The sequence below is a fragment of the Eublepharis macularius genome, chromosome 1, assembly GCF_028583425.1.
Source record: "Eublepharis macularius isolate TG4126 chromosome 1, MPM_Emac_v1.0, whole genome shotgun sequence".
Lineage (NCBI taxonomy): Eukaryota > Metazoa > Chordata > Lepidosauria > Squamata > Eublepharidae > Eublepharis > Eublepharis macularius.
The window spans coordinates 10,764,198-10,785,075 of NC_072790.1; the positions used below are offsets into that span (position 1 = coordinate 10,764,198).

At 45.1% G+C, this 20,878-nt stretch overlaps 1 protein-coding gene across 1 annotated transcript in view; it reads right to left on the reverse strand.

The window, feature by feature from the left end:
- The window catches only part of SPTLC3 (serine palmitoyltransferase long chain base subunit 3), a 98,506-nt gene that overhangs the window by 11,475 nt on the left and 66,153 nt on the right, over window positions 1-20,878 (reverse strand). Inside the window, exons 7-9 of the mRNA XM_054988202.1 lie at window positions 19,572-19,677; window positions 17,592-17,811; window positions 15,436-15,562 (exon numbers count right to left, since the gene is read on the reverse strand). Coding sequence (XP_054844177.1) covers window positions 15,436-15,562; window positions 17,592-17,811; window positions 19,572-19,677 — 453 coding nt within the window. The remainder of the gene's footprint in view (window positions 1-15,435; window positions 15,563-17,591; window positions 17,812-19,571; window positions 19,678-20,878) is intronic.

Sequence of the window (20,878 nt, forward strand, 5' to 3'; positions counted from 1 at the left end):
GGCCCTTCCCTTTAGGAGAGCCAGTTTGGCGTAGTGGTTAAGAGCGCGGGACTCTAATCTGGAGAGCCGGGTTTGATTCCCCACTCCTCCGCTTGAAGCCAGCTGGGTGACCTCGGGCTAGTCACAGCTCTCTCAGAGCTCTCTCAGCCCCACCCACCTCACAGGGTGTTCGTTGTTGTGCGGATAATAATAACATACTTTGTAAACTGTGGACATTAAGTTGTCCTGAAGGGCGGTATATAAATTGAATGTTGTTGTTGTTATTATAAATATTTACCACATCATGATGGGCAGGCAACTATTCCACCACCTATGTTAGCACCATTTTGCGAAATTCTATTTATTTATTTATTTATTTATTTATTTATTTATTTATTTATTTATTTATTTATTTATATATATTTCAATTTATATACCGCCCATCCCCAGGGGCTCTGGGCAGTGAACAGTTTAAAATCGATAAAAACAAGAAAACAACAAAACTAAAATCAATATACAAACAATGAAACAAATTAACGAAGTGCAGTGGTGGGGAGAACCCTCCCCCACCCCAAAGGTGGGAGGCCGACATGGCACCGCTCCCTTCAACCACTGAACGCCTGGCGGAACAGCTCCGTCTTACAGGCCCGGCGGAACGATAATATGTCCCGCTGGGCCCGGGTTTCCATTGACAGAGCGTTCCACCAGGCTGGAGCCAGGACTGAAAAGGCCCTGGCCCTGGTTGAAGCGAGGCGGGTTTCCTTAGGGCCGGGGACCGCAAGTAAACATTTATTCGCTGATCGAAGCGATCTCCAGGGAATGTACAGGGAGAGGCGGTCCCGAAGATATGCCGGTCCCAACCCGCTCAGGGCTTTAAAGGTAAGAACCAACACCTTGAACCTGATTCGGAATTCAACCGGAAGCCAGTGCAGCTGGCGCAGGACAGATGTGATATGTGACTGGTAAGGTATACCAGTCAGGACCCGCGCCGCCGCATTCTGGACCAGTTGTAGTTTCCGGATCAGGCCCAGGGGTAGCCCAGCTACCCCTATATTTCAAAACTCTTCTTTGGTATCTGTGAATTCAAACTGCATTTAGTAGCGTTATACACATACATACTCTAAAGACTGTTCGCAATCATTTATTTTTGCTGAAAATCTTCCCTTGTAGAAAACAAGATTTTAAAATGTAAACCACTGATATTTAGCATTATTAACATCTAAGCAAAAACACTCTTTCTAATTTTTGCATTAAAATTTGATTGACCCAGGCTTAATATTGACAGTTCTGAAGAATTTACTATGAGTCTACACTTCTTATAAGCTATTCAAAGTTGCCCAGTTATGACCTCCACAGTTTCTCCCTGAAATTTGTCATAGCCAAAAATATTTTTGGAAATATCTCCAAATGATTGTTTTACTAGCAAAAAAATCTTTGTAATAAGATGCTTTTTGTTACTCTTGCATGGTTGTTTCTTGTTTTAGTACCCCTGGAGAGAAAGTTAAGCTGTTTGTGGCTCCACTGACACTGAAGATTTGTCAATGGAAACTGGGTAACCCAGAGGATGATGGGATGCCTCTGTGAGAAGGTCTGCATGTAAGAGATACTTGCATGCTAGAGTGTCTTGTTCCATTTCCAGTTATTCAGCAAAATACTAATTGCTCTTGATAAAGTATCAGTTTCTGTGTGAAGGTCTCCCAGCTGGAACGCAATCTTCTTGTGTTGCGCCTGTTCATTCACATAACAGCCCTATTAGATCAATATTCACTGGCTGAGAGCATCTCACCTATAGCAAGCCATTTAGTTGGGCTGCTGTTCTTCCCACCTCTCTTCCCCCTTTAAGTGTTGATGGCTTTGAATTCGTACTCCCCTGTGCTGGAGGACAAACCTCCAAAAACTGTCCAGAAGTTAAATGGCATGGCAGAGTGGAAGAGGAGAGGCACTATTCCATTAATAATAATAAAAAAAGGCCAGGTCAAGGCACCAAGTGGTGGCTTAGTACAGAAGAGAAAGCTCATAGATTATTCCCCCTCCCCAGTTTTACATATAGAATTTCACTTAAACGTGCAGACATTGGTGGGTAGGAAACACTTGCTTGCCATTTATGGTGTCAAAAATAATTCCCAAAGAGTTCCTTGGAATTCATACTGACACATTCCACATGACAGTCACAGCAGTAGTGGTTATGCTATGGGGGGGGGGGTAACAGTTTCCCTAGGAAAAGTCTTCTTTCTGTCTGCTGATACAAGCTTTATACAGGGACAATGGAACGCTCACAGTCCAATATTCTGTCCCATCAGGTATTTTTTTCAGTGGGAACGCAGTGGAACGGAGTTCCAGCACCTCTCGAAAAAACTCAGCAATAGTCTGTGAAAATAATATTATTTCAAAGACCCCCGTGTGTTTCTTCCTCATTTCCCTCTTGAGAGTTCCGCCACTTCTTTTCCCAGGAAAAAACCCCTGTGTCCCATGTATTGTTTTACTTGCTCCCTGCTCAGGGACATCTGAAGTTTCTAAATACAAAGAAAAGCAGAAAAAGACTGTTTGGCAGTTCTAAAAGGTGCCCCTTGCCCCTTTCTTTTGACCTATTTAGAAGACACTCGTCGATGAGCACTACACAGAGAAGACCCAAAGCCTTCTGGTATTTTGACACCACATTGCCCAATTCATGTCCATAAGCGATGCTCCCACGCTCCCAGCTCAATATTTTTACTGAAAATGGGAGAGAGGAATCATTTCTTTAATAAACTTTTCCACAGATTATGGCCCTCCCATTCTCTCTGCAATACAGCTTGATCCTACTGTGATGACCACAGTCGCCGTGTGGCTCAATAGCAACCCAGTCACCTTGTTAAGCAGGGAGTACAGAATGGCCCAGGAAAAGAAGCAATCCCATCACTGTAAAGAGGGCCGGGTAAGGTAAGAGGACATCTTCCTCTTCCGTGGAATGCGCCTCATCTTCAGGCCTTCAGGTCAGGGTGCAGATGAGTGCTTTGTTTCGATCACATGCAATGGCTTCCTACTGAGGCAGACCTTATTTTTTTAACTGGAGATGACAAGGATTGAACTTGGGACTTTCTAGATTCAAAGGTGATGCTCTATCACTGAGCCATGGACCACCTCTAATAATTCCTATGGGAAAGAAAAGATTTGCTGCCAAGGCATATACTGTGGGTAACAAGCACCGATGGCTTTAATACTGGATTGGACAAACACATGGAGGATAGGTCCATTAGAGGCTAACGGAGACTAAAATTCAGAGGCAGAAAAGCTCTGAAAACCAGGGTTGTAAGGCAACACCTTGTTTCCCATATGCTCTGTGGTTAGCCACTGTGTGAGGCTAGATGGACCACTGTCCGACCCAACAGGCTCTTTTTATATTCTTCTGTTTCGCCTTTGAAGCATACTTTGGAAACAGGAGTACCAGGTGATTCAGTTACCTAGTCAGCTGGTTATTATTCTGAAGCATAAAAGGGTAACAAGTTCTTTCAATACATAATGTCTTTTTGGTGTTGGAAGTTTCTGGATCTATTACACACGCTGCTCTTCCCCTAGCAGTGAGAAGCGCTGCAGAGCTTTAGTTTCTTTTAGATGGGAAAGCAATGTAAGCTGGGTTTTATCGACTACAAGCAGAATTCAAGTAGACCCGTTGCCTTGCAGCCTGTCCTGAGAGACACCCCGGTGCTCCACCTTCAACCTACTGGTAGCTCTATAGAGGGACAGCCTCTATCTCCCAAACTGTCAACTGCTGTTTCTCACACTCCATCCTAGACCCCAGGCCTACTGCAGGTGAACAAACATCCACAGCGATTAGTTACTTGCTCCACCAGTCAAATACCTTTCAACCACAATTTAAAATTAACATACACACAATCCATGCCTAAAAAACAATAGACAAAACATCTCGAGCAGCAGAGTGTGTGTCAGATGAGGTGGAACCCTACAGCAAGAAGTAACTTGCTTACTCCAGTTGCCGAAGGCCACAGGACAAACCCCAGGAGAGAATGCAGTGGCCCCAGTGGAAGTTTGGCAAGCCCGGAACGGAAGCCCCGAAGCGGCAGGAGCCAGGCTTCCCAGGTATAGATCAACGCTGGGGTGGTGGTAGGGGCATGTATAGGTGTTTCTTGAAGTACAGTTCTAATGAATCCCATCTGGAATTGCTTTAGGTAAAAACTCCAGTCATCTCATCATAATAAGTCAGACAGCAAACATACCCTGCCATATAAACGCATGACCCCAAGCCACTGCGCTCGCCTCTCCAAAAACCTGAAATGAGCCCCCCCCCCCCAAGCTGGGGTAGCTGGCACAAGGTTAAAAATATGGATGCACGAATATCTCACAGGTGTTTTTAAAGTCTATACCAAACCCCACAACCTCAACACCACTGTGAGTGGGTGTGAAAGAATTCTGAAGAACAAGATCTCATTATCTGAACCTGAGGTGCAGAAATATTTTGTTCATTTGTGGTTGGTAAGCACAGAGCACAGCTGGAAAGAAGAACTGCTTCGAGTAGGTGACTGAAGGGCAGAAGTCGTTCTTCACCAAGCGTCACCACTTTCATTTCTGATGTTATGTTTTGTGGTCAAAAGACCACACACTTACTTGCCTGCCTGCCCACCCCCCGCTGCATGCATCTACGTACCGCTGAGCTATTTTAACACACAAGAACCGAAATTATGGTGACAGGTTCTCTGGAAAAAAGCTCTGGGCTTGAACACAATTACAGACTCACAACATGATGTGGCTCCTCAACATCAACTCAAGACAACTCTCTGGGGGCAGGCGACTGGGACAGAAACATTTAGAACCTTTTGTAGGAAACCAGTGTTACAAATGTCAGCTGGGATACTTGGGTACTTAAAAAAATCCCCCCCCCCTCTAAAGTAATTGTTGCTCATCGGAATGAAACTATTACGGCAGGAGATCTTTTCAGATACCCACAGGAACACTGAAGAACTCCTCCAAATCGTGTCGGGATTTTTTCATAGGCAACAAACATAATTCTAAATTTTGCATTGAGAATACCAGTAGGAAGAGCAAAGAACACATGCTGGGGCCTGGGAGGTCTTGTTAAAGGAAAGGATCCTAGTATATAAGCGATACTTGATAAGGCTACTGTGGTAAGAATGGCACGCTACCCCAGATGGCGCTACAGTGCTATGCTTTGAGGCTTTATCGGCCCAGACTGAAAACCCAGGCAGGAAACCTTCAATTAGGGCCCCCGATTTGCATTTGTATCTCTGTGATACAAATACTTCATATTTATACAGCAATTTAACATCTGAAGCCTAAAACGGGGGGAAGGCAGAACGGTGTAAGCTAATCTGAATTCCTTGGAGAAAGGGAAAGACCACAATGCACCAGACAGTGTGTCCCATATATATTGTTACAATTTTTAAAAGAAGAAACCTGCACTGTAAGAATAATGGCCAATTCCCATTTCCAGGGAGGGATTTCTCAACCTTCCTCTGTCCCACTGCGGCTTCTGGACATGGCTTGCTATTACTCCATGTGTTGTAGCCGATTGAAGGTGACCCTTTCATGGGATTTCCAATGCAAAGTGGTTTGCCATTGCCTTCCTCTGCGTAGTGACCCTGGATGTCCTTGGTGGTTTCCCATTCAAGTACTAATCAGGGTCAACTCTGCTTATCTTCCGAGATTTGATGAGATCAGGCCAGCCTGGGCCATCCGGGTCACGGCACTACCCCACCGAGGTCCCCAATGCTGGCAATGAACTTTCCCAGGGTTGGAAATGGCAGCTAGGGAAGGAGAAAGGCTGGAAGACAGGGGGACCCTTGAGTGGTCCTTCCATAGTGCTTGTGTGGGATACAAAACCACAGGTTGGTTCTTAGTTACAACAGGAAACTGTGTCATGAACTGCTTTGAGCATGAATGCAGGACGCCAGTACATAAATATTTTAGACAGGAAACTTTGAGTTCCAAAGGCTAGGAAGAAACTGGATGGGGAGAATTATTATTATTTTTTTTTAAACTAGATCCTCTCTAGTGGCAGGAAGGATTTCACAGTCACATTCTGTAGCTTCTGAAGTTCTTGACAATGTGCTGGGTGCCCATACGCATATATGCTGCCATGCAACACAGTATTAGACTGAACCCACTGCTATTTTACAGGGATCCCCCCCCCCTTTCTATGCTCCTTATGTTGGCACAGACTTTGCAACACTGGGCACAGTTTTCTAGAACTCACTTCCATGGTATGGAGTCAGAGAGCTAACTCCAAAAGGCAGAGAACATGCATAGAGAAGATACAGCATTTTAATATTTATAGACTTCTTTCTGGCATGGATAAATAAATAAATGTTGGGGAAGGACAGTACAACATTGCCCTCCATTGGCAAGAATGTTACATCAGAGCAACAGTATTTTACTAAACCAGAATAAATTCAGTACTGAGCCTATGCTTTCTCACTGGTTAGGCAGGAAACCAGATTAACAGTTTTCGGCATACAAAGTGTTTTACAAGTTACCATTTGTCTTCCTTCTAAACAACCCTCTGTCCTCTCACTCCACACTCTTAAAAACTGCACAACAGTTCTACACAAGCCAGGCATTGTATCACCATAATATATTCCTCTGTCACAGACATCTTCTGCGCTTACATCTCCTACTTGAATCAGCACTCTTCATTCTACGGCTTGTAAGCCTTTGATGTGTGGTACAGCCCCAGCCGCCGGGTTGTGTGAGCCACAGAATTTTTATTTTTGCTGGTTTTCAGGAGGCAAGTTTGTTTGCCTAAAGAGCAAGGGCACAACACCTCCTAACCATCGTTTGCAGGAGCATCGGGAAGACAAGGCAAGGCTACGCAGCGGGAGGTGCAGATTTCCTTGCATACAGGCCGGCTCAGAGGCCAACCGGCCCCCTTAAACTTCTGCCACGCCTTCCCTCTTCCTCCTCTTCAGCAAGGCCTGGCCCCGCCAGTAGGATGGACTGCAAATATTCTACATGCATTTGCAGCAGATAGTCCTCACTCCCCCACGGGTGGTCATCATTCTGGATCCTCCTTGTTTCACGAACGCATGACGCTGCCTTTACTGAATCAGGCCCTTGGCCCTTCAAGGTCAGTATCGGCTACTCGGGCTGGCACCCGCTCTCACGGGTCTTTCACATCATTTACTATCTGATCTTTTCAACTGGAGATGCCAGGGGTCGAACCTGAGACCTTCTGCAAGCCAAGCAGATGCTCTGTCTCTGAGCTGTTGCCCTTCCCCATGCTTGGAGCTCAATGGGTCTCGTGACACCATCTAGGGCTTAAAGGGGGTCAAGAGCCTGGAAAAGCTGAAGACCTCTGTACTCCATCCTACTGAGTGAGAACTGCCATCACGTTATGCTTCTCTGGTGGATGCCGTTCGGAACATGCTATTAGGGACAGGCAATGTTTGCCTTTTGTTAATTATTCCCATTACGGCCAAGAGCTCAGTAGGCGACCTTGAGTAAGCCACTCCTCTCAGCCCAGCTCCCCAGCTGAATTTGTATTATGTGCTGTCAAGTACCCTCCAACCTACAGCGATCCTATGAATGAAGGACCACCAAAACGTCTAATCAGGAATCAACGGCCACAACAGCAGAAGAGAACTGAGCCAATCTATGGATTGCAAGGTTGTCCCTTGAATCGCCGCAGCATGGACGGCAGGCTGTTTCACCAGGCAGTTCGGGGTACCCCAGCAGGGGCCAGTTGGTGAAGACAACCTGCTCCACTAACTCAGAAGCCAGCCCTGAATGGAGTGGCCTCAGCCTGTCCCCTGGCATAGAGAATCTTGGACACAATGGTTGGTGAGAGAAGTTCCTGGCCCACCTTGGTCCATGTTTGGCCAGCATACCTTGGCCGTTTCCAGACGGCTTACCTGGCTCCGGAACGTTGCGCCATCTTGCAGGGAAAACGCAAAATATCGCGTTTTCTCATGCGAGTTTTGCGCGACGTCATGTGACGTCGCACAAAACTCACGCGAGAAAACGCAATATTTCGCGTTTTCCCCACAAGATGGCACAACGTTCCGGAGCCAGGTAAGCCGTCTGGAAACAGCCCTCTCTCTCACATAGTGGTACAAGGATCACAACAGAACACCACTTGGCACGTTCTTCACTCAGGGACTGGCATGTGTGGTGTTTTACCAAAACTGCAGCGTATCAGTTTAATTCACTGTTACCTTTCTACCATTTTCCTCCCTCGTTTTGGTGTTGTGTGTGTGTTTTATTTAATTATTTTATATATTATTTTAAATGCTGTTTTAATGTTGAAATGCTTTGATGTTTTCCTGTTCACTGCCTTTGGGACCCTCTTTGAGTGGAAAGACAGCTTAGAAATGTTTTCAATACATAAATAAAATAAATCCAGTGGTGTTGTGGAGGATGTTGCTGGAGGTATGGCTCTTGTCCAAAACCTGTTAATGAAGTAAGGCCACCTGTGCTCTGCTGTCTGCTGTCCAGCATCTTCTGCCTCTTCTCAGTTGCCAAGAGTGAGCAGCTGGGAAAACGGGATTGCACCTACCTGTAACTGTTGTTCATCTAGTGTTCTTCTGTGCAGGCACACATGGGAACTGTGCAGGCACAAGCCAGCCGTGGATGTATCAAAGCTCCAAAAGGTGCGAGATGCTCACCCGGACTTTTTGTGTGCTTTTTGAGTGGGCGTGGCTATAAAAGGTGGGGCGAGAGGATCCCTCCCTCAGCTCCCTCGGTTAAGAAGGAGAAATTCGCATATTTAAAAAGCATACCGCGGGGAAAGGAGTGGGACGCGTGCCTGCACAGAAGAACACTCGATGAACAACAGTCACAGGTAGGTGCAACCCTGTTTTCATCGTTGAGTCTTCTGTGCAGTCCCACATGGGAGATTAGTGAGCTAACTTACCCAGGAGGTGGGCGTGTTGCTCTTCATTGAAAAAGACTCTTCAGGACTGCTTTGCTGACTGCAGCATCCCTTCTGGAGTCTACGTCAATTCCATAGTGCTTAATAAAGGTAGAGGGCGTCAGCCAGGTGGCTGTCTTGCGTAAGTCCAGGAGTGGAATGCCCAAGCTAAACGCTGACGAGGTAGATTGAGCCCTTGTAGAATGTGCCCTGAAGTTCAAATGGCAGGGTTGTTTGGATTGCTTATAACACTCTAATGAGCCACACCAACTAGAGGTGGTCTGAGCAGTGACTTTCTGTCCTTTTTTGATCTCCTGAAGGAGACAAAGAGGTTAGGGTCCTTTCTGAAGGCAATAGTCCTGTCCAGGTAAAAACAGAGCATGTCTGACGTCCAGTGTGTGCAGGAGTCTGTCAGCCTCTGTAGAAGGCGAAGGGAAAAAACACTGACAGAGTAATGTCTTGGTTGAGGTGGAAAGCAGCGACTACTTTAGGTAGGAAATGGAGGCTGGGATGGAAATCCACTTTGTCTGCAAGCATTCTGAGGAAAGGTGGATTGTACCTCAGGGCTTGCAGTTCACTCACCCTCCTAGCTGATGTTATGGTCACTAAGAAGGCCAAAACCAATTTTGCAATATCTGGAGCTGAAGTCTGGCAAACGGTACTATCAGTGTCAGAGAAGCCATAAAACCTAACAGTTTTTGGATTTCTCTTGCGCTTTGATGTCTGAAAGAGCACACCCTGTTCAGAGAAACTCGGAACTGAGTTATTCCTTCTTTGGTGGGGAAAACCCGAGCTCTCTAAACAACAAATTCTCACTGCGAGACACATTTGGGATTACTCCACACGAGCTGTGGCCTCAGCCATTGTAATTCGGAGGCATGCATGACTAAGAACCACTGCATTAGCTCCACACCATAGATTAAGGGTTGAGGATCTACCCTTTGAGGGAAATGATCTTTTCTCATCAACCACTGATGAGGCCCTCAAGAAAATAAGGGATGATAAGGCGACTTCTAGATCCTTAGGCATTACCCCGGTTGTACTTTACAATCATAGCTTCCCTCCTAGACCTCATCCTCACTACAACCCCATATACAATCACTTTCCATCTCAACCCATTCAACATTTCCTTCGGAACCAGCAACATGCTGCTTCCATGGTTCCATCCAACCAACCTCATCGAAGGTATTACTCTCATAAGTCAAAGGGCAGTTCCAATTCCCCCAGAGAGCAGTCGGGCTCCACCAAACAGAGTTTTTGATGCCAAGTTGTCTTTCCCCCTCCCTGTCAGTCAATCCCTGCTCCTACCTGCATGGGAGAAAATCACCCAGGAACTCTGGGTATTGTCAATAGTTCAGAAAGGTTATTTCCTAGAGTTAAAATCCATTCCTCCGAACATTCCTTCCCAAACCAAGCCTTCTCTGCCTCAGGTACTTTTGGTGAAGGAGATACAGAACCTGTTGCTGAAACAAGCAATAGAACCAGTTCCGTCCTCCGGTTCCGATGGCGTTTTTTCCTGCTATTTCATGGTGGATGAAAAGTCAGGTGGCTCCTGCCCCATTTTAGATCTCCATTTTGTAAACAAGTGTATTGTTCCAAAAAAAGTTCAGAATGTTATTGTTAAAAGATGTTTTACCCCTCTTAGAAAATCACTGTTGGTTCGTTACTGTAGATTTGAAGGATGCTTACTTTCATGTTTGTTACAGAAAATATCTCCATTTCCAATGCAGTTCTGAAAGGTACCAATGCAAGGTCCTTCCTTTCGGCCTTTCCTCTGCCCCTCGGGTGTTCACCAAGGTTATGGCAGTAGTGGTCAGCCACCTCCAGGAGAAAGGTTGCACCGAATTCCCTTATCTGAATGACTGGCTTATCGTGGGCGAGTCCAGAGTGGGTGAGTCTCACATCACACCTCATTAGTACTGTCAAACCTCCAGCAACTGGGTCTGATGGTCAATTTGGAGAAGTTGTCCCTGTTTCCTCAACGGCTGATGAGGCATAAACCTTTCTCCCTAAAATATCAAGCTTCTTGCCCTCTTTATCTGTGGGGGCAGAATGACCAGCACCCCATGGAACACCTTTGCTTTGCAGGGTTTCTGCAACCATGGAATTAGCAGGAGGGTGATTGAACAGGAACCCAGCCCCATCTTGCTTGGTCTTATAGAGGTTATCTAACTTTCTTGAGGTCATTGGTGCAGATGCTGGAGTTGACCAAACCTCATTTGTAACATCTATCATCCCCTGCATGATGGAGAATGCCACCGGGCCCGTTGCCTCGGAATGGAGAGCCTTGAAGATTAGATCTGATGATATCGGAGCCGAACAAGTTACTTCAATTGTCAATGACCTTGCCATTCTGGCCAACTGCTCAGAGTAGAGGCGAAGGTCTTCAGTGAGAGACACAGCAGAGCCCTCTGTGACATATTCGGGAGGGGATGGCTCGGACGCCATGCTGGAATAGGAGTCAGAGCCGCCTTCAGGATGCATTGGTGGATCAAGGGTCGGTTCCACAGACCCGGTGTCTTCAGGAAACATTAGAGGTACTGAGGGTGGCCTCGTCTTCGTGACTGAAGGATGAGGTTCTGTAGGGTAGTAGTCATCGTGCAGGTAGTAGTGAGGCGGAGGGTGGAGACCCAGACAGCCTTCCCTGCCATAGGAATAGTAATGGTAAGGAGACTCATAAGGGTATGGAACCCATGGGCGTCTGTGACTTCTAACGACCTCAAGACAACTCTCGGTGTCAGCTGGAGCCGAGGAAGCCGCTTCCTTCTGTGCAGGTCGCACTGGAGATGGTGGTAGCGGAGATAAAGTTGATCCTACATCTAAGAGGTCTGGAATCTCGCCCTCTAAAAAGACAGGAACTGAAGCCGATCAGCACCTAAGAGTTGGCGAGGGAGTTCTTGGGACCACAGGCGGACTGGATGCCACCGAGGTGGATGGAGTCGAAGCTGAGGATCGCTTCGACTTCAGCTTGGCTTTCTTTGACAGTGGCTCGGATGAAGACTGAGATGGGCCGGAATCTTTAGGAACCAACTGGTTTCTATTATTGGTGCTTGGAGCTGAAATTGGAGGTACTGAGGAGGCCTGTTCTGGGCACTGCGGTCCTTTATTAGCAGCCTTCAAAACCTTGGAGTTGGACACATTTTGGAGGGCTGACTCCCATAATGCCGATTTTAGGCGCAATGCCTGTTCATGTTGGGCCTTAGGCATGAACTGTTTACACATGCCACAGCACACTGTATCGTGTACCTCTCCTAGGCACATAAGGCATTTCTTGTGCCCACTGTATCGTGTACCTCTCCTAGGCACATAAGGCATTTCTTGTGCCATCTTGGATCCACACTTGAGGCACTTCTTGAAGAGCACCTTTTAAGTCATCGTCATCTTTTTGCTTTGTTTTCATCTTGCTCAGATTTGAGGAGGAGCTCAAAGCACATCCTTCTACAGCAGCAGCTAAAGAACTGAGGGAGGGATCCGCTCGCCCCGCCTTTTATAGTCGAGCCCACTCAAAAAGTGCACGAAAAGGTTGGGCGAGCGTCTCATGTCTTTCGGAGCTTTGATACATCCACGGCTGGCCTGTGCATGCGCAGTTCCCATGTGGGACTGCACAGAAAACACGGCGATGAACAGGGAGGAGTTCTGTGCAATCAATTGCATCTAGAGTTGCCAGAGGTGAATACAACCTTTCTGCACTTGAGTCAGCACAGGCTAGAAGGACAAACTAAATGAACTACCAGACTACAAGTTGTGAGATAAGAATAAATTATTGAAAAGACCAAACCAGTATGGAAAACACGTTCAATAATCTATAGAATGCACCATGTCTATAACATATGAAATGCTTCAACAATGTTTTAATTGCAACACCACGTGTCAGTTTCTATGATAAGAATATACCAACTGTGTTCTGCTATGATAACTGTGCCAAGATATGCCTCTATTTGTGAGATAATTCGTGTAACCAAGTGATATTGCAAAGTGTGCTTAAAAGGGCATAGCGCACAGGAATAAGAATGATAAAAGGATAAGTTAAAGAACAAACCAATTGCATAACCTAGGACTAACTTAACCTAGAATTATATCTCAGTCTATGGACAAGTGACCTAAGATAACACTTTGGGGGTTCAGCAAGATATATATAAAAAAGCCACAAGTCTGTGGAAAGGTAGAGGAGATTGGACTCAAGGTGAAAATCTGACAACCTGATGGAGTGGTAGGCTTACATCAACCCATACGTTCAACAGACTATCTTGGTCCAGGCAACCAAGGCTGCAGAACAAGCTGGTAAGGTTAACAAGCTGGTTGGAAAACATCCTTGTCACTAATATTATTGGTTGACTCACTCTCCCTCAACTGTCCTGCTATTCTGATTGAACTAGGACCATCAGATAGAGAACCAGAATGTACAGCAGGGCCAGACTGCCACGGCACCTAGAAATTTAATTAGTATTTTCAAGGTAATGATAGGACATTTTGGAGGTCTTTCATACATAGGGTTGCCATAAATTTGGAAGCGACTTGACGGCACATAACACACACGCCCATACAGTATTTTCAAGTAATGATTTTACAGTAGAGTCTCTCAGCAGTTCTTATTGAAAGTACAAAGGGTTGGATCCAAATGGTTTTTCCACTGGTGAAAAAGAGAGGAAGGGATTCCCCTTGGTAACCAAAAGGGCGATGTTTGTTATCATGGGATTTGCACGGACAAAAATCATGTGAGAAAGGAAATGTATTAGGGAGAGGAAGTGGCCGAGATTGAGCTAACAAGCTAGCAGGATCCAACCCAAAGTTTATTTATTATTTCCTATCAGAATGTTTTGTTGTATGACATACAAATAAATATGCATGAAGTTCTTGTCATTCCTTCCTTGTGTATAACCTTCACTCATACCATTCGGTGGTGATGGATGAATTTATCTAACTAGTTGCTTTCTACACTTGCTCCAACATTCAATTAAATGAGGCTTTTGAAAACAATAATGGAATTATGAAAAATTGGGAAGAAGTTAGGATAGGGTTACAGGTTACCTGGGAGGGGGGGGGGGATGACAACTGGGGTCATGCCTATATTTATTTATAAATAACAACACTTTTTTCATAGCTTTAATAAAATTCTGAGAAACTGTGCTTAAGATTAATTTGTGGTAGCAATAATTAGAAATTACAGTCATTATATGAAACCTGAAAGGATTTAAAAATGAGTGGTTCCTAAATTTTTAGGCTGGTTCCTAGCGACAACGAACATCTGTGGTGGCCTGATTTAGAGGATTAATAACTTCTCTTTAATTTTTCAAAAATGATTAATTATGACATTATATTAACAAATGGGGCATTTTGGTTTCATGTTGCAATGAATGTCTAAATTCACATTTCCCTACCTGATATTTAAGTGCATTTCATGGCACATTTAACTGCCGATGTGAATTTACATCTAAATTGTTTTGGCAGACTTTAAGCATGCAAGACAAACTTTCCATTTCCTGGCATGGAAAATGGCCCCAACTACATGCTGCTTCAACCAACCAATGTAGAGTTTGAATCCAACAATGACCTAGCTGTCCTTATTCAAGACAAGAAACAAACAAATCATGCACAATGTCTGTATTACTCAGACACAACATATACACACATTTCTGACCTTTATTTTGACTTAGTTACTGTTGGTTAATATTATTTAGCAGCCTGAATAGCCCAGACTAGACTGAGCTCATCGGAACTTGGAACTAAGGCAGAGTCGGTCATGGTTAGTACTTGGATGGAATGCCACCAAGGAAAACCAGGTTTGTTATGCAGAGGAAAGCAATGGCAAACCACCTCTGTTCATCTCTTGCCTTCAAAGCTTCTTGCTGGAGTTGCCATAAATTGGCTGCAACTTGATGACACTTAAATATTATTATTATTAATATTATTTAGAAATCTTTCATGAAGTGCTTCAATGACTACACCACTCAGGCTAACAACAAAATACTACAATATAAGGAAGTCAATGTTGCTCTTTTTTATGAGGGCTGAGACACAGCAACATCTTCAAAGCAAGAAGTGAGCTTGCAAATTAACATAGATGAGGCCCTCAAGGGTTGGCAAACAGTGTGAGCCTTAGAGGGTGCGGGTGGAGAGCAATGTCATGCAATGATACATGATGTCACTTCCTGTTTACTTCCGGAAGTGGTATCATGATGCTTTAGGAATTCACTCATCTCTATGGTTTTTACTATAGAAATATGTAGGTTCCTAGAGTATTGTGACATACTGGTTACAAACTGGAACTTACATGACATACTTGGGCTTCATAGCTTTCTGCCCCTTGTTCTTGCTGGAACAAAGAGGCCAGCTGGGTCCTGGGGCTGGTGGGTTGTCTACCACCCCTGGAAGAATGACAGCTCTAACCTGTTCTCTCCTCCTATATTAACCTCAAAGTATCACTTGCATTCATTTTCTAGGAAGTGATTCTCCAGCATGGAACTTGATGTGCTCCTACAGCTACGACTGAGGTGTTACTAGTAGAACTACATGGCATTTAGACAATCCCCATCATGTCCCTAGTTCCCCCTTCTAGAGTCCTAAATGCAATCTTGATAGTCCATGAGATGACCTACCTTGCGTGGTGCCGTCTAGTCCCATGACACATTTCATTGCTCTTATGATTTGTTCTGCTACAGGAGGACACATCGATGTGGCATATGCCGCGCTATGGGAGTGAGTTCGTACGTAGTCCACTAGTTCCTTAATGCAGAGAACAAAAATTTCAATGCAGTGTCATCACCCAACCTCATCCCCCTTCCTAACGAAGCAGAATATTACAAGTAGGAACTACAGGATGCACACAAGCCGAAGTGTTCTGCAAAACCCACGGCAGGATGAGATGCAGAACTACCCAAACTAGGCCACTGGTCTTGCCTCATAAATTGCGTCAGTCAATTAATTGTCCTATTGTACAATGGAAATCCTGCTTTTGAGGTGAAACCCCTCCAGCTGCACTGCAATGGACACAGCAAATGAAAATCTGAATACCATCTGACCCCCCTCCTGTATTTTCATGCAGTCAAAACACGGCGTTCGTAGACAAGGCTCTTTCACTCAAAGAAGCAGCAAATCTATGGACTGCAAATTCATGAGAGAATATTCCACTACGGAGTGTAGTGAGCATCCAATACAGTTTTTTTTTAAAAAAAAATCATAATATTTATTTATTTATTTAAAATTTGTATTCCGCCCTCCCCACAAGCGGGCTCAGGGCGGATAACAACATATTAAAAATACAATTAAAATGCAATTAAAAATTCATATTAATTAAAAACAACACATTTAAAGCAAGATGGTGGACAGCCTTCATAGGGAGGGTTTTATACACCCCTTTTTTCCAGGCTGGCGGAGGCCCAGCCTCAGCCACATGCCTGGCGGAACAACTCTGTCTTGCAGGCCCGGCGAAAAGATAGTAAGTCCTGCCAGGCCCTGATTTCGGCAGACAGAGCATTCCACCAGGTGGGAGCCAGGACCGAAAAGGCCCTGGCTCTAGTCGAGGCTAGGCGGGCCTCCTTGGGGGCCAGGGGCCACCAACAGCTGTTTGTCCCCTGATCGGAGTATCCTCTGGGGAATATATGGGGAGAGACAGTCCTGTAGATACGCTGGTCCCAGTCTGCACAGGGCCTTATAGGTCAATACCAGAACCTTGAATCTGATCCGGTACTCCACTGGCAACCAATGCAGCTCGTGTAAGAATGGTGTTATATGCGCCTTATTTGGCACTCTTGTAATAACATGCGCCGCTGCATTTTGTACCAGCTTTATCTATAATAGCTTTATCTAATCCTTTGGCACGATCTGCAGATGAGTTGCATACTGTTGCACCTGTTCCTTACGTAAGTAAAGGTAAATTTCCTTAGCAAACATGCGGCTTTTGGAGGGCAGAGCTTATGCCCCCAGCAGACAGTCTTCTCAAGAACATTTAAAAATGGCATTCTAAAAATGGTTGGGAACGAGTGACCAGCACGCAAAGCTGTTCCTCTGTTTTCTCCAGTACACCATCATAATACTCGATTACTTTTAATTAAAGAGAGTATACAATGAGCAACTGGCATGCAATCCTGTATAATTAAATTCTGTTTTAGCAAACCACAGAGTTTGCGGAGGATCAGAAGACAGTAGAAGCACAGCTCATTACCAAGGGTCCAAAGAGCCGAATGGTACAATACTTACATCAGCAATGCATGAATGTCTTCAGTGCCATGGGGAGAGAAGAAAGGGAGACCCAAAACAGAATGCTATATAACCTGTGCTACGTGGCACATTATGTGGGAAGCTACCTATGCTATCGGTGCATTCTGAACCACACGAAGTCCTTCAAGCCGAGTGCAAGCAGACAGATGCTCAAGGAGGGACCCTTTTCTTTGGGAGAGACTCATCCAAAAGGGGCTCTGAAGAAGGGAGTGAGCAAGGTTCTCTAGGAACCAGAGACTAGCCATGCACCAGGGCCGTTTCCAGACGGCCCCCCGCCTCACGAAACGTCGCGCGTTGTAGCGCGTCGTTGTGCAGAAAACGCGAAATGTCGCATTTTCTCGCGCGAGTTTTGCGCGACGTCGTGCAAAACTCGCGCGAGAAAACGCGATATTTCACGTTTTCTGCGCAACGACGCGCGACGTTTCGCGAGGCGGGGGGCCGTCTGGAAACGGCCCAGGTCCAGTTTTTAAAGTGCTAGGGGCTCCCACACCCCTGGATTTTTGCACTCCTTATAAATTATAAAGGTTGTGGTTACCTTTCTGCCAGCTATGTAGCCGCCAGCTGCTCCAAAGCTTTTGGTGAACGTTCCCATCAGAACATCAACATCGTCAGGGTTCATTCCAAAATACTCCACAACACCCCTGCCTGTCGGGCCAACAGCACCGATGCTGTGGGCTTCGTCCAAGTAGATGTAGGCTTTGTATTTTTTCTTCAAAGCAACTATCTCTGGCAAGCGTACGATGGAGCCTTCCATGCTAGGGGAAACAAAGTAAGACTAGAGATGAATACCAATGGCTCACTTGTTAGGTTCAACTTTAAGTGTTGCTGTATAATATGTGCTCCAGGCAATTGTGTATTCACAGTGACAGACCAAAACCGAAGCACACTTGCGCCTGATCACGGGCAGCCAGCTACACATAAAGCAGCAGAAAAGTTCCATGAATCTGGCTATGTTCTGGTCTGTCATTTTTTTCTACAAAGGCATGAAGTTGTATCACAAGAGAAGCTCTCTTCTTTCTTCATTCAGCTAAATCATGGAAGGTAAGAAATGTGCAACAGGTGGTCTTAATGATTCTGGGGCCACGAGTCAAAGGTAAGGATGTAAAAGGCCCTGAATAAAAGGCAAGACACACCTCCTTTGTCCCAATTCTCACGATGAATGTCCCTTCAAAAACACATCAAAGTTTGAACTTTCCCACCACCTTCACTGGCATTGCCCCGCCCCCTCTAGGGCCACAGACAATTGCCCAGGCTGCTCCTGGCGTGCAAAAGGAGGCACTCTACGAAGTGCACTAGAAGAGTGATTGTGAGCTGAATATGGGAAGGGGTTAAATAGCTTTGCCCCCTACCTACTCAGAAAGTTTTGGGGCAAAAGTAAAAAAAAAAAAAAGACATAAGGAGGAAAGCTTTGAGCCTCAGGCAACTAGCTCCATCCAAGAGCAATTTCAACCTAAAGACTAGCATTCTTGGCCACTTTGCACTTCGTTAAGCGCACCTTAATCTCTCAACATGCAAGTCAGGACCAGCAGTGCGCTTACAGGCAGCTTTCAGAATAATGTGCCAAACCACAAGACTTCCCAGTAAAATCAGCATCAGCTTTAATTTCTGTCACTCCATTCCCTGCGCTATCCATCACGGCTGTTTTATCCATTGGGCACTCCATGCGCAGTGCTTAGGGTCTACAAAAATGTTTGAGACCTGAATCACAATTAATAAATGTTTAATTAAATGTTTACAAAACGTAACATTAGTCAACTACAACATATAGTTATAATAAAGTTTAAATTACAAGAACAAAATGAGTAGTTTGTTCTTAACAAAACCTGAAATTAGAAATGGTGAGAAGACTCAAATTATGCTAACTTTGTGACTTGATATGATGTGGGGTCTCCAAAAGCAAGAGTGCTTAGGGCCCACGAAGGTCTACACACGACCCTGCAATTTAATAGAGTTTGCATTAATAGAGCTGCCTTTCCCTACAACCTTTCATACTTCTGAACAGTTGTTAGTTAACTTGGCAGCTCACTTGGATATACTTAGAAGAAGAAGGCGTGAGAAGCACAGTACGCCCCAAGCATTTGTATCTTGTATTGTCAAAGGCTTTCACGGCCGGAGAACGATGGTTGTTGTGGGTTTTCCGGGCTGTATTGCCGTGGTCTTGGCATTGTGGTTCCTGACGTTTCGCCAGCAGCTGTGGCTGGCATCTTCAGAGGTGTAGCACCAAAAGACAGAGATCTCGAGATCAAGTATTTCAAGTATTTCATTGACTTATGGCTAGGACCCCAAAAACTATACCCCAAAGAATATGAGATTCTACTTTCAAGGGGTGGGGTGGTTAAACCACTGGGTGGTAGCATTTAGCATCCCAGCTACTATGATTATTTTACTTGGGCACCATCCTATGATGTTCAGCTCAGTTTGACAGGACCTCGGATAACTTTTCTGTGATGTTTGACATCAGAATTTTTCAGCCAACTTCTCTGAGTTTTCCAGGCGAAATAAGAGCTTCACGTACCTGTAAATACCTTCGACTAGAATAAGAATTTTTTTCCATGCTCTCCGGCTGCGAGGCTGTCCGTGTATCACCGCTTCCTTCAACAACTTTTCTAAACTTTGAGTATCTAGTTATTAGACAAAATTTAAAGACTCATTTTAGAATCTACTATGTTTGAAGTTGATAACAAGTGCATTATGGTTAGGAAAACAAAGTCAAGCTTCTGTACAAAAATTAGTATTAGCATTTTGTGTTTATTATGGATTTAACCCAATAACCAATGTAAGGTAGAAGCCATTTGCTCTAATAATATCCAGTATTTGGGCAAAAGTCTGACATATTAATCATTAAGTGCTGTGTGACGATTCTGGACTAGATCTTGGAAGCTCACTGGTGACCTGCTGTCCTCTTAGTCTAATCTGCGACTCAGGATTGTTGCATGAATAAAGAGAGTAAACCCAGATAAGCTGCAGTGAGTTCCTTGATGGAAGGAATGCGATAAAAAACAAGCCCGTATGCACGTTTGAAAGCAAGCTTGGTTTGCTGGTGATCTTTATCAAAGTCACTCAAAAGACTTTGCATCTTGATGCATTCTCACACACTGGAAAAAAAAATTCATAACCTGTGCTACTAGTTAGTCCAGAGGAGACGATAAAAGGATAGGGGCTCCACCTTGAGACGAGTCTAGTTAAAAGGTTTGCTTGAAGGGCAGGGTAGGGGCAGGATAAAGGAAACCAGTTAATAATCAAGTGGCCCCAAGTTAGCCACCAGCAGTGCCTTGAACAACTGACTGTTTAGAGAATACAAGGGATGAGTAGTTAAGGGGCAGTTTCATTAGGCAGCAGTGGGTGTGTCTGGCTTGTAACATATCCCAGGAATACTCAAGCCCCATTAAAATCTTCTGGGAGATAAAAAGGATCACCCTTCCTCCAGGGATCCTAACTAGGGGGTGGGGATGTGGCATGCAGGGGGAATAACAGGACTTGCAAGCTCTGCCCTCTGCGCCCACTTCCTGCTGTGAAGGGGTCACCAGGGCTCGCCAGCAGCCATGCATTCTTCCAGGCCAGATTCCATTTCCTTCATTCTTTTGGTGCCAGCGAGACAGGGCAATCTTAAGCTGTCTTACACGCTTCTAAGTCCTTATTGCTTGCAATCACACTCTTCAAAATTTGCGCCAAACGAGAGGTTACATCTGCCATAAGCCAGGTCAGCATCCCACAACCTGTTTCACAGATAGATGTGACGTTGAGGAACTATCATTCCCAAGTGCTCCAAGGCCCGATTGGGCTCCGTAGTACAGCATGCAGGAGGGAAGAACTTCAGCATTC